Source organism: Alexandromys fortis, unplaced genomic scaffold (assembly GCF_014885135.2).
Source record: "Alexandromys fortis isolate MF-2015 unplaced genomic scaffold, M_Fortis_MF-2015_v1.1 scaffold_6, whole genome shotgun sequence".
Classification (NCBI taxonomy): domain Eukaryota; kingdom Metazoa; phylum Chordata; class Mammalia; order Rodentia; family Cricetidae; genus Alexandromys; species Alexandromys fortis.
In genome coordinates this window covers 13,664,167-13,685,102 of record NW_026067902.1, presented here as the reverse complement: position 1 = coordinate 13,685,102, position 20,936 = coordinate 13,664,167, and the positions used below count along the sequence as shown (strand labels likewise).

At 46.4% G+C, this 20,936-nt stretch overlaps 1 protein-coding gene and 1 pseudogene across 2 annotated transcripts in view; both read right to left on the bottom strand.

The window, feature by feature from the left end:
- Positions 1-20,706, bottom strand: part of Fbn1 (fibrillin 1) — a 201,091-nt gene extending 180,385 nt beyond the window's left edge. Inside the window, exons 1-2 of one of the 2 annotated variants that reach the window (XM_050133838.1) lie at positions 20,581-20,706; positions 19,707-20,029 (exon numbers count right to left, since the gene is read on the bottom strand). In XM_050133838.1, coding sequence (XP_049989795.1) covers positions 19,707-19,870 — 164 coding nt within the window. In that variant the 5' untranslated portion in view covers positions 19,871-20,029; positions 20,581-20,706. Of the gene's footprint in view, positions 1-19,706; positions 20,030-20,580 lie in introns of those variants that run through there. The other variant, XM_050133843.1, reaches the window with a different exon arrangement.
- On the bottom strand, positions 1,250-2,112 carry LOC126496323 (high mobility group protein B1-like; annotated as a pseudogene).
- Positions 20,707-20,936: the final 230 nt, after the last annotated feature.

Genomic DNA, 20,936 nt, shown 5'->3' with positions numbered 1-20,936 from the left:
ACCTGGCCATCCATCCTCAGCGCTACCATGGTCATTACAAACAAGAGAAAGCCTAGACATTCCCTGTGGCTTCAAAAGCCATTCTGACTAGATGTATGATGTAATGCGTGATGGGAGCCCTGTGATTGGAGCAGGAAGATGAGAGGATCATTGGGCAAAAGGCAAGAGAAAGAACTGAAAACGGAGTCAGAGTGAGTAGCTACACATCAGCACTTGATCATTGATTGCGATGAATGTGCCCTTAGAGGCAGGATGCTGTTCCCAGGGGACACACACCCAATGCCCTCACTCCTGGCCCAGACAGCCCTGGAAGGAGAGGACACGGAAACAACTCTTCAAACCTGGGAGGCCACAAACCTGGGACAGCGAATTTCAATCCTTTTAGAACCTCTCTCGAGTGATTGGAACATCCATATGCATGTGTTTTTCTTGGGGGAGCGAAAGGAAGAACTTAAAGCTCAAAATTCCCCGCGGTTCATTATAACAGGAAACGCGAAGCCGGGGCTGTGAAATGCCACGGCCCAGATGTTTAGAGAACGGCCCTGGGTGCGGCAAAGTCATGATTCCTCTGAGGCCCTGAGCACTTTCTGTCTGGTACTGTGGAATAAATTCTCCCGAGAGCACAGGCCTCTGCTCAGATGTCTGGGCCACCTGAGTCTCCCCCCAAGTCCAGGCAGCAAACAGTTCCTTTGCTATCGGCTGGGGCCTATACTCAGGAGTGGGGATTTGTCTCTAAACATGGGAACGGAGCTCACATCAAGAACACAGACAGAGGAGATTTAGCCCCAAAGCAGGAACTAGTTAGCCCTCGGGTAAGGAAAGCTTGCCTAAAAAACAGAAAAGCAGGCAGTCTCAAAGTTGTATCTGTCAAATCTCTGAGGAGAGTCGACCCAGTAGCATCATGAAAACATGGTGGGGGCTACTTTCCAGAGCCCCGTGACCCCTGGTCTTCACCCACTGAGCTCAAAGTTGACCATAATGAACTCATTGATGTTTGCTTTCACTACTGAAGCCAAAGCTACATAATACTTATGCAAATGGTAGATGAAACTGCAGCAATGACTGGAACCATCAGATAAACAAAGAGGGTTTAATGGGAGCCCTGAAAGGATGGGGTCGCCTGTGAAGTTGCCTGTTCCCACCTCCTTGTTATCTCCCATACTTGAACTAGGGGGTTAGGGCAAACCAGAATTCTCACAACCAAGAGTTCTGCCCAGGGAAGATGGTATTTCTTTTTTTTTCTTTTTTTTTTTTTTACATTTCAATTTTTTTTCTTTAAAAGGAGTGAGTTGTGTACAGGGGGGTTAAATGCTTTATAGACAAGAAAAAAAACTGCGCTAGAACCAACTTATTCATCATCATCATCTTCTTCCTCATCTTCATCTTCCTCTTCTTCCTCCTCCTCTTCATCCTCTTCGTCTTCCTCATCATCTTCCTCTTCCTTCTTTTTCTTGCTCTTTTCCGCCTTGACCACCCCCTTTTTTGCTGCATCGGGTTTTCCTTTAGCTCTGTAAGCAGCAATATCCTTTTCGTACTTCTCCTTCAGCTTGGCAGCCTTCTTTTCGTAGGGCTGCTTGTCATCTGCAGCAGTGTTGTTCCACATCTCTCCCAGTTTCTTTGCAACATCACCAATGGATAAGCCAGAGTGTTCTCCTTTGATTTTGGGGCGATACTCAGAACAGAACAAGAAGGCCGAAGGAGGCCTCTTGGATGCATTGGGGTCCTTGAACTTCTTTTTGGTCTCCCCTTTGGGGGGGGATGTAGGTTTTCATTTCTCTTTCATAACGAGCCTTGTCAGCCTTGGCCATGTCTTCAAATTTCCCCTTTTCTTTAGCAGACATGGTCTTCCACCTTTCTGAGCACTTCTTGGAGAACTCTGCGAAGTTGACAGAAGCATCCGGGTGCTTCTTCTTGTGTTCCTCCCGGCAGGTTTGCACAAAGAATGCATACGAGGATATTTTGCCTCTCGGCTTCTTAGGATCTCCTTTGCCCATGTTTAGTTGATTTTCGTCCGCGAGGCACAGAGTCGCCCAGTGCCCGTCCGGCTCTCGCTTGCCCCGGCGCTGTCTCTATGGAGCTCAATGTACTGCAATGGCTGTCGAGATGGTATTTCTGAGTGTTCTTGTCACCCCAGGGAAAGCAGCCAATGAGGCCAGGTTAGAGGAAGCGAGGATTACGGGAGTACAAGATGACCCCGAGCTCTAGTTCTGAAGGCTGGCACCTCCTGATGATGACCAGCTAGGGCTCTGGAACTCTATTTCCATCCATTGCTATCCGAAGGTTGGAACAGCCTTTCCAACAGGAACGGTGGGAATAGGTGGTGGTTTGGTCCCCAGACTAGACAAACAGCAGGCTCTCTGCTACTTTACCAGATAAATAGACCATTGTGAATGGACCTGGGAACCCTTAGCCACAACTTAAGATGTTTTTTGGGAAACATTCCACAGCAGAGAGCCTGAAGGGAACCCGGCCATGCAAACCCATGAGCCTAGAGAACACAGGCTGGGGCAGACCCGGGGAAAGGGTTCCACGTGCACTGCCTGAGAAAAGCCATCCCCGTGCTGGGTGCAGCTGCTTTGGGGTCACGCGTGTTGCTGTCAGAATTCCCTCACCCTTGATCTGTAAACAAGCCCAATAAATATATTGATTCCCCAAGGTGAGCTGCAGCGGAATGGAGCTTTGGTTTGTTCTTAAAACCTGAGGAAAAGCGAGGTGAGGCTAGATGCTTACATATCCCCCATGGAGGGAACTTTAGCAATGTCGTTTGTAAATATTAAATGTCTAAAGAGTCAGACAGGTTAGGGAAAGGCTCACAGTTAGTGCAAGTGTTACAGCTCTGAAGGGAAAGACATCCTGACATTTGGAGTCAAGGAATACCACACCACACAACAAACCTCACATGAGATTTATTGGGAAAGACACAAGAGGGTGGCTGCCTTTGCTCAGAACAATGCAGCAGGGAACTGAGCAGGAGGCAGGCTTATATAGGGTTTCTTATAATCCTTTATAATCTTATAACCAACCCCAGGGTGACCTGGGAATGGTGGGGCAAGTTCAGGGATTAGGGAGATTCTGGGGCCTGATCTTGCAGCAAACTCAGGGATTGAAGGGATTCTGCGGTCTGCTCTTGGGGCGAGCTCAGGAATTGGTGGGATTCTGGATCTGATCTTGGACATCTTTTTTCTGTAGGCCAGAGCTTGGTCACCTAGGTCTCAAGGAACACACAGCACAATTATTTTGTTGAAACTAGCGCTTGATACTGTTTATACTCTAAAACTGGACAGTTCTTTCCTTACCCTAGCAATTAAAAGTAAAGTTGTGATCATTTACATATATACATATGAAAAGAGCAAGAAAGGGAGTGTACATTTGATTGAATTAGTAATCTATCCAGTTCCTGTCATGTCATGCTGCAAAACAAAAAGAGTAATTGGCAAATTTTAGAAAACACTATAACTTACGAAATGAGTTTTTCCCCAAAACCCTATCAAGAAAACGCACTGCCCTGCTCATTTGCGGATGAGAAAAAGGAAAAATTAGACTAAGGCCATAACTTTGTGTTAAAATCTACATGATGGAGACTTAAATCCCCAAGTAAACGGCAAAAGAATTTAAGAATAACACCTGGGCAGACTAGCGCTGAAGAGTTTGGGAGCGAAGAGAAGAAAGATGTTTCTCTAATCACCCGAAGAAGATGTGTCTTGCTTTTCACTAATTGCCACAACGGTTTTGTGCTCAGGTTTTCTTTTACTAGGTCTGCAAAACCAACCAAACAAAAACCACTTCTTTTTAGACTGATTATACGATGTGTATTGGGGCGGGGGTGGTGTGAAGGAAATAGACCCATGTTTCTGTTACTAACAGGGTTTCCTGCAGGGTGAGTACAGGGCCAGCTCCCGTGATGACAATGTTAGCTAGCTCTCAAATGGTTAGGGTTTGAGGAACACATGCAACAAGTGTCGGGGTGGGTAGGAGGCAATAGAATGTTTCTGAAGGAATAGAATGTTTTGAAACCTGCTCTCAGCTGGTTCCAAAATGTGTACTGACATCCACCTGAGCGTTGCGCTTGACTTGTCTTTAGAAAAGCAGCTACAGGCACCTTCTAGCGACGTATCTAACCTTGCTTAGGAATGCAGCGGGCCTCATGAAGTTGCAGTGGCCCATTTCATGAGAAACCAGAGTCCCTTCCTACTCCCAGTATCACAGATCTCTCCTCAAATCCAACACGAAAGCTTTCTTTCACCTAGGTGACAGCAGCATTGGCCTCCATGGTTGCCAGGGCCGGGACACATGGGGCTGCCTTGCATTTCCGAGGTTTCCTCCGTTATCATCATGGCAGGAAACACGGCAGCACACAGGCAGACATGGTGCTGGAGAGGGAGCTGAGAGTTCTACATCCGGGTTGGCAGACAGCAGGAAGGGAGTGAATCCCTGGGTCTGGCTTGAGCATCTGAGACCTCAAAGCCCACCCCCAGTGACAGATTTCCTCCAACAAGGTCACACGTACACCAACAAGGCCACATCTCCTAATAGTGTCACTCCCTATGGGTCTACGGGGACCATTTTTATTCAAACCATCACAACTCCTGAAGCAGAAATACTGAAATGAGGGTATAAGATTTCCTTCTGGACACCGAATGAAATTTAAGTTAAAAACCTCTTCTTTCCAACTGTAGTGAAAAACGGTTACTAACTCTTTATAGGGTCCTTGCATGAATCCTTCTCTTGAAATAAAAATAAACCAGGGTGTTGGCACACGTCTGTAATCGCAGCAGTCAAGAGCTGAGGCAGGAGGACTACCATGAGTCTGAGTACAGCCTGGGTTACACACTGTACTCAGATGACTCAGGTCCCCCCAAACTACATGGAAAGACCCTGTCTTAAAATTAACCAGTTTTAAAATAAAATAAAACATTGTTTCCATTTTAACAACCATAGTAGACCAAGACACCAACGGATTCTGGTTATGGAATAGACCCCACAGAACTGGCTCCTTTCATTTGCCCCTCAATGCCAGGTTCCCACAATCTTCAACCTCATGATAGCCAATCATGCTTTGTGATTTTTCTACACCCCTCAAGGCCATGGATCAGAAAAGGCAAACTTGGCAGGCTCTACACCTTTGGTGTGCATTCAAAACTACTTATAAGCTTTATAGCATCGATAGACATAGAATGCAGAATAAGAACATTTTAATTCTGTCTTTTCAGATTACCCACACAGCTCAGCAGGACAGCAACGTAAGCAGCCCTACTGCTGCCACTTTCTCCTATAAGGAGATTATCACTGGAAGATGAAAGCGAGCCAATGTATGTTTTAAAAAACACATAAGGGATGCATGAGCCAATTACAAAATATGGACTTTATTTAGATCCCAATTTCAATCAACTATAAAATAAAATATATGAATTAATTAAGGAGATTTTAAAACTCACAAGATATTTTTGATTGTGAGCCTAGCCTCTAATGACTGAGCAATATGTCAGGCAGTGGTGCACGCCTTTAATCCCAGCACTTTCGAGGCAGAGGCAGGCGGATCTCTGTGAGTTCGAAGCCAGCCTGGTCTACAAGAACTAGTTCCAGGACAGGCTCCAAATCTACAGAGAAACCTTGTCTCAAAAAATAAGAAAAAAAAAACCTCACGAGATATAATATTTAAAAACTAATGTTACATATGATATTGGTATTATATTCTTGAGGAAGGCTCATCTTTTACAGGTTTAAATATTTACAAGAATTTTGGTAGGCATAGAAAGAGCATTGTCTATAAAATGCTTGCATGGGAACGTGGGGACCTTATTGGATCCCCAGTACCTGCTTTAGAGGCCAGACACAGTGGTGTGTTTTCATAACCCCAGAGCTGGTGAGCATATAGAAAGGTCCCTAGGGCTTGCTGGCTATCCAGCCTAGGCCAGTTTGCAAGTTTGAAGGCAGTGAGAGATCTCAATTTAATAAATTAAAGGGATGGATGCATCTAATGAATGGCACCTGAGGTCGGTCGCTGGCCTCTACTTCACCGTAGATACCCAAACCAGCCCTAGACTGACTGCTAATTGATAAACACAAAGCTAAGATGTCACTGCATCTTCCTCCCTAGTTCTGTACAAACCTGAAATTCTGCACACTGGAAAGCTAAATGGCCACTTTGTGGGATCACCTGGTCCATCCTGACGGCCACAGTCATTGGCAAACCACCAGTTCCTCGCTTGTTTCCTTGGCAAACTGTTGTACCTGTTGTGTGCCTCACTATCCCTGAGCAGGACACAGACCAAGTCTGGAAATGACAAGAGGCCAAGCCAACCATCTCAAACAACTGACCAGAGCGAACCAGTGTCTCTTGTGAACCTGGGCTATCTGGAAGCCAGGAGGTGAGAATGATGCTCACCAACGAGGAGCACAAGAACAAAGAGCTTGGGCAGCCCTAAGGCAGGCCGGCCATGCCTCATTCTCATGTGCATCCTCCATCTTTCTTCATGATGGATCCAGTCAGTAAAAAAATGCATTTGAAGGGAAAGACATCGGTCTGTGTTACGCCTATACGGGATGGATTTGGGCTTTTCTGTACCTGGAAGAAGTCATAGTTGACAGTCATGGGGAATATAAAATGTGCAGGAAGGCGCACTCAGCAAGGAGTTCCCAATATGTTTCCTGACGCTTCAGTGAGTGAGAAGATGTAATTCTTTTTCAAGGAGAAACACAAACGAGAAAATGCGCCAGTCTGAGCTCTTGCATCCAAATGTTCAACCATGTCTAGATTGCTTACAAAAAAGATAAAATGATTTACAAATTCTTGTAAGAGTACCGGAAAAAATCAAAAATTTAAAGGAAATACTTATTTTATTATAGGTTCATTTTTCTCCTGGAAGTTGATGAAGCACAGAAAATACTCATATTTGCTTTTATATTTTTGATCTTTTTTAAATAAATGTCGATTGTCATTTGGTTACCTATGATAGACAGCGTTCTATTTGCCCTCATCCCCACACAGAGACACCAGGCACTGTACCAGGAATGTGGCCTGCACTGTGTCATTAAATCTTGGGACAACACAAAGAGGTGTGTGCTATAATCTTGTTTACAAGGTAATAAATGAGGCTTTCAGAGGTCAAGCCACTTGTCTGAGGTTTCTTCCCAGTAGGTGGTGGAGCCATGATCTGACCCCAGCCTGTCTATGCCCACATTCCCAAGCCTCCTTGCCAGCATGGCCAACGGTGATTAGTATTCATTGAAAGTGACTCCTCTATCTTTGAAAATATAGTCCCACAAGCCATACCACTCTACCCCATTACCCACAACCAGGCTCAAACAGGAAACAGTGTGAGGTAATTATAGCATATCCCCCAGCCACCAGCTCTGGGGTTTTATGGCTGAACTGCCAAATCACTCCTAGCCAACTCTGCAGGAAATGTTCAGACACTTTCTCGGATTCCAGCTAAAACGTCAACTGTGTGGCCCTGGGGAGGAGAGAGCTCACAGGGTGGTAATGGGATATTCAATTTGCAAACTTGGGGTCAGTGGCCTAAACTCTTGGGTGTGAAACGGCAGCGGTCCATGGGAGATTAAAAACGACTTGTGGACTTGAAGGGTGGATGTCGATGCTCCCCTTGCCTGGCTCTTGCCCACATCGTCTCTGACTTTACCCATAAACATAGAGAAAGATATTCCAAATGGCAGGTCTGCCCAGAGTCATTGAGAAGAGTACTATCAATGGCTTGATTCCGAGAGCGAAGGATTCCGTCCAACTCAAACACAGCTAACGCTCAGTAAAATTGTCATTAAAATTAAGCAGGTGTGCTCCAAACTTATGGGGCTATAGAAGAAAACGCAAGAATTCAAGGGAATGTTTTCAACTTGGCATATTTATCTCCTAGAATCTAACTGCATAGGTCAATGACTGGATAACTGAGTATACGAGTTATAAAGGACAAGATTATGCTCAAGTGCCATCCAGAATTGTCTTAGCCTGATGGAGGAAGGTCACTGAGCAATAAAGAAACTGCTTGGCTGGCCCTGATAGGTTAAAGCATAGGTGGGAGGAGTAAACAGAATAGGATGCTGGGCGGAAGAGGAAGTGAGGTCAGACTCTGCTCTGCTCCCGGAGAGACCCGACAGCTCTGCTCTCTGGAGCAGAGACGCCATGCTCAGCTCTCCCGGAGAGACTTGACAGCTCTGCTCTCTGGAGCAGAGACGCCATGCTCAGCTCTCCCGGGTAGACTTGACAGCTCTGCTCTCTGGAGCAGAGACACCAGGCTCTGTTCTTCCAGGCAGCTCCGACCCAGGATGGACAGAGGCTAGAATCTTCCCGGTAAGCGCACCTTGGGGTGCTTACACACATCATTAGAAATGGGCTAGTCCAGGTGTGAGAATTAGTCTGTAAGGGCTAGAGTTCATGGGCCAAGCATTTTTTAAATGAATACAGTTTGTGTGTTGTTATTTCGGGCATGAGCTAGCAGGCGGCCGGGGTGCTGGGGACGCAGCCCCACCGCCCCTATTTCAACATTAGCCCAAGCCAGATCTCCAGATCCCTCGCCTGTCAGAAGTATGAGGACATGGTGGGGACACAGAGCAGCGAAGCTCTCCTTAGACTCCCAAAGAGGACTCCTACTTTTGCCAAACTCTCTCCCTGATATCTTTATTAAATTCGGCCCCTTTAGAAGTCATTATTCCTCCCAAGGCTACTGAAGGGAGCCTTTCATTGATGGAAGGGTAAAAGTAAATTTCTAAAACCTACTGACTTGTACTCTCCCACCAAATATCACCCAATGAGACACTGATGACACTGCCCAAAAGTGAAGGGAGGGAGGGAGGGAGGGAGGGAAGATTCAAGCACAGTTGGACATAGTGTCACATGCTTACAATCTCATCACTTGGGAAGTGCTAGCCTGGTCTATATAGCAAGTTCAAGATCAGCTTAGTCTACATAGTGAGACCATGTTTCCAGAAAGATAGAAGAGAGGGGAAGGGAAAGAGGGGGAGGGAAAGAAAAAAAGAGAAGTGGCATGCTTACTTACTATGTCAGAGGCTATCTTATACCTAGGATGTTAGAAGACTTGAAGACACCAGTCAGCTGTCCGGAATTTGAACACAGAGAGACATGATGCACTACCCAACACCATGCTTCTACTTAAACCAGATCTGTCCCTCTGTGGCTGCTATAGCTATGAAATAAGGAAGAAAATGTGTACCAAGAGCCCTTTTAATGGCCCTTCTTTGGGTCTTGGTTAGCATCTAAAAGCTTCTCAAATCCATCTCCCTATAACATACTTGTAAACATGTTTCTCACGTATGCCACCAGGAAAGCCTTTAAAGGTATTCCCAAAGGGGCCGGAGAGTCAACACAGCGGCACCTATTACAGAGATCTGAGTTTACTTCCCCACACCCGTGCTGTGTGACCCGTGGGATCTGATGCCTTCTTCTGAACTCCTTAGGCATCTGCACGCCCATGTACACAGCCCCATCAGTGTACACAGCCCCATCTGCACACACATGATTAAAAAGAAACGCTTTTAAAGGTTTTCACACAGACACAATCCTATTGGGGTCTGGCCATGCAATCTTGTAAGTCAACAGTGGGAGGACACAGCTGGCTGTGGACATTAGCCGCTGCCCACGGTACTATTTACACAACACCACACTCACAGGTGATGATTAGGTGATGGTCAAGCCTGCCTTCCCACTGCATCCCTCTGGGTACTTGCATGGAAGCCCTCAAAAGACTGAAGGCCACCACACGTCACTGCCAGGAGTGAGGAAGTTGTCTGTGGCGTCGGCACCTGTTCTGGTCAGGCCCAGCCCTTGGCTGGGAGGATTTTATTCCAGAACCTTCTACTCTAGCCTCCCTCAGCTTTGCTTCTTCCCTCCTATAACAAAACCTCGCTTGTATTTTTCTTCTGGAAGATTCCAAGTCTCCCACACAAATAGGCTTCCTCATTACCTAGAATGCATTTATTTTTCTTCAATTTCAAACTCCACTATTTCTATTTGCTCTATTTTATCTGTAGCTGAAATTATGGTTCCTTTTAAAAGAAGAGAAGGAGGGGACAACAATGCAGACAATGCAGACAAAGGAAAAGGCAGATGCAGACGCCGAGGCAGTGCCTGCCACCCCAGCCCTGCGCTGGCTTTATGCTGCCACCATTGTTGCTGTTGTCTTTGGCCTCTGCCTAGGATTACAAACTTGTCACCATACACTCGGCCTGGCAAAGCCAATGCAGGAGGGTCATGGGTTCAAAGGCAGCCTGGACCACAGAGTGGTAATTTGTCTTTCAAAAAAGGGAAAGGATGAAGAGAAACAAAGAGGGTGATGAGGAAGAGGCGAAAAAACAAAAAAAGAGAATCGTTCCTGTGAATCGGCTCTGTATTAATATAGAGATTGCCATAAAGTTTAACAACAGACTCAGTGTATCCATAGGGCTGACATAAATCCTGTCTCCCGACACCACTGTCATAAATGGCGATACTATATTTGGAATTCGATGTGTATATTTGAATGTAAGTATGACTGATGGTCTAGGAATTCACAGCCCTTCAAACACTGACCCGAATCACTTGTCTAAGGGGGCAGTTTTCTCCCACCCTGCCCACTCTGTCTGGAATACATTTCTGGCTGGAAATGGTGGAGATGGGGAATTTTCCTTTCCCTCTTCTGCTCTGAGGGGGCTGAGTAAACAGACTTAGTGATAACTTCAAACAAAAATACCACTTAGTTGAGAAAGTTGCAAAGTCACGGGAAGCTTAAAGCCAGATTTGCTATAGAGTAGAATTGGCACAAGCCATGCCTGACTGTTGCCCTGATCTGGCTTTCTTCTGTGGCAATGTGGCGGCTCCTCTCGGACAAGCAGGGGGCTGTTCAGCCCTTGATGACGTCAGCTCCACTGGCAACCCCAGACCTATTGTTGGCTATTGTTTACAACCCCTGGTTCCACAACCAAAACATAAACCAAAACAAAACGGGATGGATTATCCAACAGATGTAGAAAAAATGAGGCAAGACGAAAGAAATTGAAGGTAGAATTCCACATAGGAAGCAAGGACAATAAATGCTGAATGTTTCAGTTAGTAAACCAGAGTAGCTGTACATCAAAGTTTGCACTGAATTTTACAACTCTAAAGAAAAGGGAGAAGGGTCTGGGCTTTACAGTGCTTCTGCATGAGTAAATGCATCCAGTCACTGACTGTCATCTCACTTCAGATGGCCACATGTGCTTTCAGTGGGGAATGACGTGTGAGGAGAGTGTGCTGCTCTTAAACACTGACCCAAAGGAACCGTGCTGGCATGTCTTTCTAACATCACACAACCAAATACGATGGCACATTCACATCTTCATCTACGGAGAACAAGGCCAGTTAGGCTAGATCAAGCTGGAATTAAACTTAAAATATTGAATCATCCCCCTAAAGGCCCATTGCTTCACTCTGTTCACTAGTCTCCAATGGTGGTCACAAGAGTGACCCTCCTTACCCTGCAAAGACAGCATCTGTCCATGGCCTTGAATCTGGGCAAAGCTTTGTGATAGTTTCAATAAGTAGGAGTGGCCCCCATAGATTCATGTGTTTGAATGCTTGGTCCATAGGGAGTGGCACTATTAGGGGATGTTGCCTTGTTGGAGCTGGTGTGGCCTTATTGGAGGAAACATGTCATTGTGGAGGTGGGCTTTGAGGTCTTATATGCTCAAGCTACCCTTCGTGTGGCAGACTCCTGCTGCTGCCTGAAAATCAAGGTGTAGAACTCTCAGTTCCCTCTCCAGCACCATTTCTGTCTGTGCACTGTCATGCTTCCTGTCATGATGGCAGGAAACTATAAGACAGCCCCCAATTAAATGTTTTCCTTTACAAGAGTTGCCATGGTCATGGTGTACCCACACAGCAATAAAACTCTAAGACAGCCTGCAACTGCCATGGAATTCAAAGTCATACAGTTGCAGGCTAAGTTTGAGCAGAATCTAGTGGCTTCCATTTTCATGTTCATGGGAGATCCAGAACCACTGCATAAAAAGCCTGGCTTTGCTTCTGGGGAGATTGTGCAGAAAGGCCTCTGATGGAGGTCAGTTGGCCACCACAAGGAAGAGAACTGAGGAACTCCGCCAACACTCTACACAAGCCCATTCAAGCCCAGCCAGTCAGCCTGAAGTCATTTAAGTCATGCTACTTTAAAGATACAGGGTTCCAACATGCCACCAGGAGACAGCTCCAATAGACCCAACCTTGAACAAGGCCTACCAACTGAATCAGGGGCTCAACTTCCCCATTGACAAAAACATACTTAATGACTTCTTTCATCTTAAGGGGCAGTCCCAGGCGGGAGACTACATGAGAAATAATTAAAGCCCAAGAAATCCTCACCAGAGTCAAACTTCTTTATTTCTCTCTATTTAGATAAGTCACACCAAGGTGAACAGGGTGTCATGCCTACACTTCCATAGAAGCATCTTGCTATCACACTCCCCAACCAACAGTCACTTGGAGGAGCAGAGACCAGAGTCTCTGAATTCCTGACCCACAGCACTGGGAAACCATGAAGTTGTTCGGAGTGACTTCCTACATAGCAAAAGATAGTCAAAACACGAATAAGAGTCGGTCTCTTCTGACAGTAGGTAGCCCAGGGTGACCTGTATCCTGTTCTTTCTCAGAGAGCGGCCATTATATCTTTATATGTGAGAAATTTTAGGTAGGAACAATCTAGAAGCCTCCTCTCCTTTGTCTTACCAACTGATCAGTTGTACCATTTGTGTTGTGTCTGGGCCAACTGAGCCTTTGCTCAGACCACCATCTTCCCCCTGTGAGCCCCACATGGCTCCTTAAGCTCCCGGCACTAACCACACTGCTTTCACAGCACTGCCTCTGGACCACAGGGCTGATCCATCCGGGAGCTCTACTCATCCCCACCCTTCCCAACTGTCAGGAACATGATGTTTATGCTGATCCCTCTGTGCCCTTAATGGCGTCATTTCTTTGTTCAGGCTCACAAGATGTCAACCCCCAGGCCACACTTAACAACGCCAGTCAGACCCATGCAGCACAAACCTGCTTGCTGTGCCTGAAGTTCCACCATCCCAAACACTTCACCTTGGGTCTTTTTTCCTCATCTTTCCCCTTTATGTCAAATTTCCAATTCCTCCAACTTCAAATGTATTTAATTAAACCTTACCCAGACAGTCCATCAAAACTGATCTATACCTGACCATCCACAACCATCTACTGACACCTACCTTATGCCCAATTCCCAAGATCCATAGAGAAACAAAATACGCAAGGCATCTTCTACCGAGTGGGGACCCTTGAGGGGTTCTAAATTATAGTGGACAGCCACCATTTTATTGCACAACCAGAGGCTGTGGAACTCTCCATGAAGGGCCATTTAGCAAATATTTTAGCATTGCAGAAGTCCTACCATGGCTGTCACAGCTACACCCTTCCAGTGCTGCAAAGACAGGCAGCAGTGGAGCAACATGCGCCCAGATGCCCAGGCTGTGCATCAACAAAACTTCATCCTCAAACAAGCCTGGGCCACAGTCTGCAGACCCAGTGAACTTGTACTGTAGTATCTTTTCCAATCAATCCCTTTCAATAGTGTAACAAGACACACCTTCAACAAATGTTGAGTTGTGCCCACTGGAGAACATTCTAGAGAAAGAGGGTATCAAGAGGATTAAAGAAAAAAATTTACCAGCTATAAAATTTATTTTAGCCAAGAAGCAACAAAATATTAAGTTAAAAGTTCTATGAAGCCAGGTTTCCTAACTCTAGTTGATTTCCCTAGGGTAAAGACTGGAATTCGACATTCTTTGTTCTGTTTTTTTTTTTTTTTTCCAACCTGTTAAATGTGCAAAGATATTTCATTTCCCTCATAAGGAGTTGTGTATTGAGGGATTAATACTATTAAAATGCAATTGTCACAGATGCTATTTTAACAATAATTGCTCAATTTAATATTAATACTTACCTGTGCTTATAGGTAAGCAATGTAAAAAATGAAGCAAATAGTTAAATAATTCATCTTTGCCAACAAGAACGTGAGCTATGCATCAGCCTCCCTGGAAAAAGATGTATGTTGTCTAACTCTACGTGAGAGACACTTCTTATGCAGAATTTGAAAACAAGAGATTCTGGATGATACAATTAGTACATAACATTCTTAGCTCAGAGGCTGGACGGTAGAGAAGGCTGTACCTGTCATGGTCAATTCCACCTTAGTAAAAACACAAGGCCTAATATTAAAATATAATACATGCACTATCCAAGGTCCCTGATGATCCCGACATCTTATGATTCTTTCTGTTTTTCTAATATCTGACTGAAGTCTCAGAAAACATTTTTATTTAACTAAGTAATAAGATTAAATATACTTAGGACTTTTGAATTCTTACTAAAGACTATTAGAAATTTTAAATGTCCCGTCTGTCCGTCCCCAGCCCGCCCCCTGCCCGCTGCTATAGCTGTGCTACATAACTGATATATTCCAAGTCCTTGACAACATTTATCTGTGCTTAGCGCAACTCCAGGCACATCGGTGCTGCAGCAATGGTTGTTTAGCCTAACACCAGGCCCTGTGCTTTTGGTTGCTTTTTTATTAATGATTCTTGGTCTCCTGTAAACTATGGAGCCCCTTCCAAGCCGTGTATTACACATCTCTGGTGTTCCGCTCAACTAAGTAAAGACTGATTTTCAACTGAGGCCTCCAGAACTGATTCTTTGAAACACATTTAATGATTTTAATGGTAAAATGCTTGCGATTTGACTCTTGACTCTTTTGTGATTTTACAAATTAGTGTGAAAGAAAATTGAGTCCAGTGGGTAAGGAGATAGCTCTCACGGTTTCAGCTCCATCCATAGCACCAACTTAAAAGGCAGACAGGCTGTAGAGACCTGTAACCCCCAGATAGATAGTAATGACCTGTAACCCCAGACAGGCAGTGAAGACCTGTAACCCCAGACAGGCAGTGAAGACCTGTAACCCCAGACAGATAGTGAAGACCTGTAACCCCCAGACAGACCAGTGAAGACCTGTAACCCCAGACAGACCAGTGAAGACCTGTAACCCCAGACAGGCAGTGAAGACCTGTAACCCCAGACAGGCAGTGAAGACCTGTAACCCCAGACAGACAGTGAAGACCTGTAACCCCGGACAGGCAGTGAAGACCTGTAACCCCAGACAGGCTGTGAAGACCTGTAACCCCAGACAAACAGAGCAGACCTGTAAGCCCAGACAGGCAGAGCAGACCTGTAAGCTCAGAAAGGAAGTGCAGACCTGTAGCCCAGCACTGGGAGGCAGAGACACAGTTCTGTGGTGCTTACTGGGCAGTGGGCATAGCCTAATCAGAGAACACCAGACCCTGGGGAGAAACTGGGCTTCACAAAGCAAGGTGGATGGCTCTTGAGAAATGGCACCCAAGTGACCCTCTGGCCTCTATATACACGTCCACGCATGTGCCTGTGCACCCCCACAGACGTACACCCACATGCACAAGAGACAATCACGTTTTAATAATCATGAAACAACAAATGGGCACAGACCTAAGCCAGGCTTGCTACGTTATTGATTTCAGCTTTCTCAAAGAATGCTATTAAAGTAAGCCCACTTGCTGGGCAGTGTCTAGAATCAAAGAAATTGTTAAAATAGTTTACTTGTCTTCCAAAAAAGCATTCACAGTGAAAACCAAACCAAAAGCTCCCACAGTGTCTTGGGTAAGATATTTGGTTTTGAATGTATATTTTAATTGTTTAGCATTTTGAGTAGTTATGGGTTATGAGTAGAATGCTATGGTGTTTTAACAAAGGAATCTTTCAATATTATTTAAAATTCCACTTAAGCTTGAAGATACGTCTGTCCTTCCATTCTCGAATCACAACACTGTACGTTGATGTGGGTTTTGTTCATTTACATCATCCACAGCTTACTCGTGTCTTTAAATTACCACTTTGTCCAAAAGGCATAGATGAAAAAGTCAAATAAATATCTCGTTTCTTTTTATTTAAAATGTGGGATTACATAAACCTCAGCTTAAGGGAATCTGTTTTTTAAATGGTATTCCAATATATTAGCTTCCTCTTTTCATTAATGTGAAAACAAAAGACGCCATTGTCAGAAGCTTCCCCTGTGTGTCCTTAGGAGACTGTGACTTCAGAAGTGTCCTCAAGTTGTCTGGGTGAGTCAGATGGGCTCCGCAAAGCCTCTGCCCTCCCCAACAAATTCCGTTAAGAAAGACTTCTGAAATTAATCCCTGGGGTTTACCATCACATAATCTACCCGGGCTGTGAACTGTTTCATATGTGTTTTTCTGGTAATAAGAACTCCGGACAAAGCAAACACGTAAACAAAGACCAGAAAGAATCTTGAGAAGGGGGACAAACTTTGTAAAACACGAAGGGACTCCCGAGCCTGTCAACTATGAACCTATAAATCTATCAGTCTGTCAGCCCGTCAGCTTATCAACCTGTCAGCCCGTCAACCTGCAACCTATAAAATCAGGAACCGGCCGCAAGGACACGAGACGCACTCCTATTACTGGAGGCTTGGGAAAAGGCATTCCAGTTTCAGGAATGCTTCCATTTGACATGAAACTGTAATATTTCCTTATTTGGGCGCTAGAGCAATAAGGCAATCATAAAGAAAGGACACAGAACTACTGCTGTCTAACTAAAAGTTGGTTTATTGGTGGTGGTGGAGGAGGTGCGGCTGGTGGTACCGGTGGTAGAGGTGAGGGTGTGAGTATGCGCATTGCTGAGCCATCTTCCACTTTCTGACTAATCACAGTATGAAAATTTAGCTGAGAAAAAAAATCTTATGAGCTGAAATGCAGAATTAAAGCTGCAAATTCACGTCAAGTCATTTCACACATGTTAAGCAACAGCCACCTCCCACCCGCGCCCCACCCCGAGAAAAACCCTACTACATATGGCTACCATTTGAAAGTGATCTTTAAACCTGCAAATTTTGGGCCAGCGAGATGGCTCAGCAGGTAGAGATGCCTACCGCCAAGCCTGACGACCTGAGTTCAATACCCAGAACCTGCTGACGGAGTGAGAGACTGGATGCCTGCGAGTGGTCGCCTGTACACACACACAGACATACACACACACACTTGCACACACACACACATGCCATAAATAAGTAGGATATAAAATAAATAAACACACAGATTTTCGCTGGAAAATGGGGGGGGGACATAGTTTTTGCTGAGTATGAATGGGGAACACGTTGATTCCATCTTTCTAAAATTTCAAAAAATAGAGGATTTCCTGTAAAAGCAGAAATTGGCAACTTGCTCTAAGAAAACACAGCAAAATCTGGGGGAAATTTTTAGGATCCTTAAAGTTACACAGTGGAACGACTTTCGCTGCCCATAAGAAGAGAAAGGGGGAGAAAACACCTTCTCTGAGATGCAGGAGAGAAGCCAGCGAGGGTGGCATGCTTCATGAGGGAAGACAGACCCTCCAGCCTGCAGAGAGAGGGAGCTGACAGGGAGGGAACATAAATCCGGCACCTGTTCCACTATGGGACACTGCATGACAGACACTGATCAGCAAGGTGTCGAAATCAAGCCCCTGCCTCACATGAGCCTCAGGGACTACAAACCACCTCCACTTCCAAAGACCAGCATGTCCATCAAAGCAACGATCAGGTGTCGGCATATTCAGGGTTAGTTTTGAACTAGACAACACTTGGGTGAGCATATGCAGAAGCTGTAAGTTACACCTGGGCAAATGCCGTGCACAGCTTGCTCTTCCGCTGATTTACACAGCACAACGTGGCTGTAAGACGTATCACATGAGACCAATGGCAGCGAATAAAGAGACGTTTCAAAATCAGCGTCAGAATGAGTGTGTTGAGGATCTATAAGAAAACTTTGGTCCAGTAGTTCTACCTGTATTACTTTGTGCCACATATAATCGTATGCATACACATGTAAGTATACAGAAGGATGATGTTAATAGTAAAATATTTATTATAATCTCAAGAGCCATCATTTGGAACCTACTCCACCATATCATGGGATTCTACAAACCAAGAGAACACAGGTTAACAGATGAATGCACTGAAGATGTAGAGAAAGTGAAGGCCCACATTATATACAGCACATGCACAAAGTGAAAAAGACAGGTGCACACATATATGTTCATATATACCATGCATATGTGCAATGCATGTGGGGCTATGTGTATATGTATATGATTTTTCTCAAAAATATATAATTGAGGTGTCTGAAAAGTAGGAGGGAAATACTTTAAATTGTATATCCTTTAAAATTATTTTGTCACAATCATACACAGAAATAGACCCAGAAAACTTTATAGATAATGTAAGAACTAGGAATGCATATAACGGCTGTCCTACTATTTAAATGGCTGTTCTACTGTTAAAAAAAGAGTTATGAAAATTACAACCTTGTATATATGCATTTGTTTGTGTATATATGCTGGCCCAAACAAAGCCCTCTTGAGAACATGTTAAAATCAACTTTTCTGCCCATTTACTGAACTCTCCACAAGCCTTCCACACAGGGTGACCGTTGTCACTGCTTGGTCAGAATCAGCAGGTTTTATTGCCAATATTGTTGGAATTCTCGGTCTGTTTTCCACAAAGGTCAAGATAGAATTGATGCTAGCTATTTTCTGGGATCAAACAATCACAAACACATTACCACAGCCTAAGTACTTAGCAGTGATGCTCATCTGGTCCTTCATCCAGACATGGACTCAAAAACCGTCATACACTCTGCTTTTGCTTCTTGTATTGAAGCCATACAAACACAAGATTCACTACATATACACAAAACAGACCACCCCCCCCCACACACACACACATTCCAAAGAACTCCTTCATCGATCCGGGGCTACATAAGTTACAGACCACTGGGGGAAAAACGCCCTGGGAATGACAAGAAACCTCCACATATGCACTGGGATCACTGAGTAGGCTCCTCCAAGGAAGAAAAGAGTGGCCATGTATTTCCATCCTATCACTTCTGTAGAGGATTGAACTCTTAGGCACTGTCATTTTCAAGAGTTTTCAAAAAACCTTAAAGGAACTGTATTTCCCCTTTCCTTCAGCTCCCGAAACTGCCGAGCCCTAACCATTTAAATTGCTACAACACTGGGGCGTGGGAATTTGGCGGTACAAGGGTTTTCCAAGTAGACACCACATCAACACCCTGTAGGGCCAGCCACAGCGACATTACTCCAGCAGGGACTCTGCAGAGCCTCTGGGCTCTGTGAGCTCAGAAACCTTCGCCCTGCAGACTTCCAAAGCAGACTTCTGGAAGGCAGCGCACCTCCCTAGTTTTCTTGTTTCTCAAGACTGGTCTCTCCAGTCTTCCCTTCCTCGCTGCCTCCCAAACAGCTGATCCCCACACGGAAAGTACTTCTGCCTGCACACTGCCGGAACTGGTATGCAGCAAAAGCAGTGGGCTTCTCCCTTTCTCCGGGTTTCAGCTCCTCCTCTCTTCCACAAGGAGCCCTTCTCGCCTCCCCAAATCTGCCTCAACAATGGCCCAGGATTCCCTTCAGCCAGGACTTCTCATTTGGGACAGGAACAAGGCGATTTATCTGAGCGAGTGGTGATGACCAAAGAACCCTGGCACTTCTAGGCTCTCTCCCCAGGAGGTCTCACCCAGGGTCTTCTACTGGCCCTGTCAATTGCTGTGGATCTTAAAGTCCCAAGAAGGGCGAGGGGAGGCACATCGAAGCAGCCAAGCGCTTCCCTTACCCTTTCAGCGCATCGTGTCCTCCGCCGCCTCTTCTCTTGGCTCGGTTAGCTCTGGTCTCCTTCGGACTCCCAGCCTCCAGATTAGTGTCCGCCCCGTGGCTCGTGTAGGACGCGAGGAGCAGGGTGAACGCCAGCGCGACCTCCAGCAGCCGGCCTCGCCGCATATTGCCGCCGGCCGCCACTCTCTCTGTCGCCGCTGCGCCTTCCAGCGCCCCGAGCCTCCGGGGTCCCGCTGGTTCTGCTGTCCCGCCGCAGGGGTGTCCTCGCCTAGTTCTTAACGTTTTCTTTTCCCGATGCTGCTCCCACTTCGGGCAGCCCCTGCCCTGCAATACAGACAAGTCCCCAAGGCGGGCGGGGGGGGGAAACACTCAGGTCTCTGGGATGCTGGAGCTCGCAGTCCCCACTGCCGAGCCCAGCCCGCGCGCCGCCTGCGCGTGGCGCAGTTACTGGGATGAGCGAGGACCGCTCGATCCCAGCTGGCTGCAGAGCCAAAGCCAGGCGACTGGGATCCTCGGACCCTGCGGCCTCACGGCGCCAAATACCGTTTCCCCGGGGAGCCCAAGAGTCCCGCGAGCCGGCTGCCTACACCGTCTTAATGGTACTGATTGCGCGCGGTGAGGGCTGACGTTACCACAGGGTCCTTTCCACCCAGACACCCGGCCACCGCCACCACCGCCACCCCCGCCAGTCCCCTGCATCCAACGTGGAACCGGGCACCGCAGCCCCGGGTCCTGCAGCTGTCAGGCAGAGAGGGCCGGCTGCAGATGCTGGGGACAGCCCCTCACCCTGCCCGGCCTCATGCCCTAGGTGCTGCGCAAACGGCCCTCCAGCCCCCAGCTGCCGCCTGACCCCGGCGGGACCCCGCGACACCCACTGGACCAGCGGCTCGGACTCCCAGGCGGCGTTGGCTGCTCTGCTCTGCAGCTGTCCCAGCCGTGGCCGCCTGTGGCACCCACAGTCTCTGCCCCAACTCCGCGGCCCCCTCCTTTCCCACCTCTTCAAGTATCGTCCGCGCAGCAGTTTCTCGCGAGAGAAATACTTTTCAAAAAAAAAAAGAAAGAAAGAAAAAGAAAGAAAATGACACCCCCACCTCCCCCATCACCACCCCACCCCCGGCCCCATCTATCCTCCCTTTCCACTCCCCTCTGCCAGCCACCGCCCGGGTCCGGGGCCTCCCTCACTCGCAGGATCAGCGCCGTGGGAGGAGGCGGAGGTGATCCAGTCCTGCCA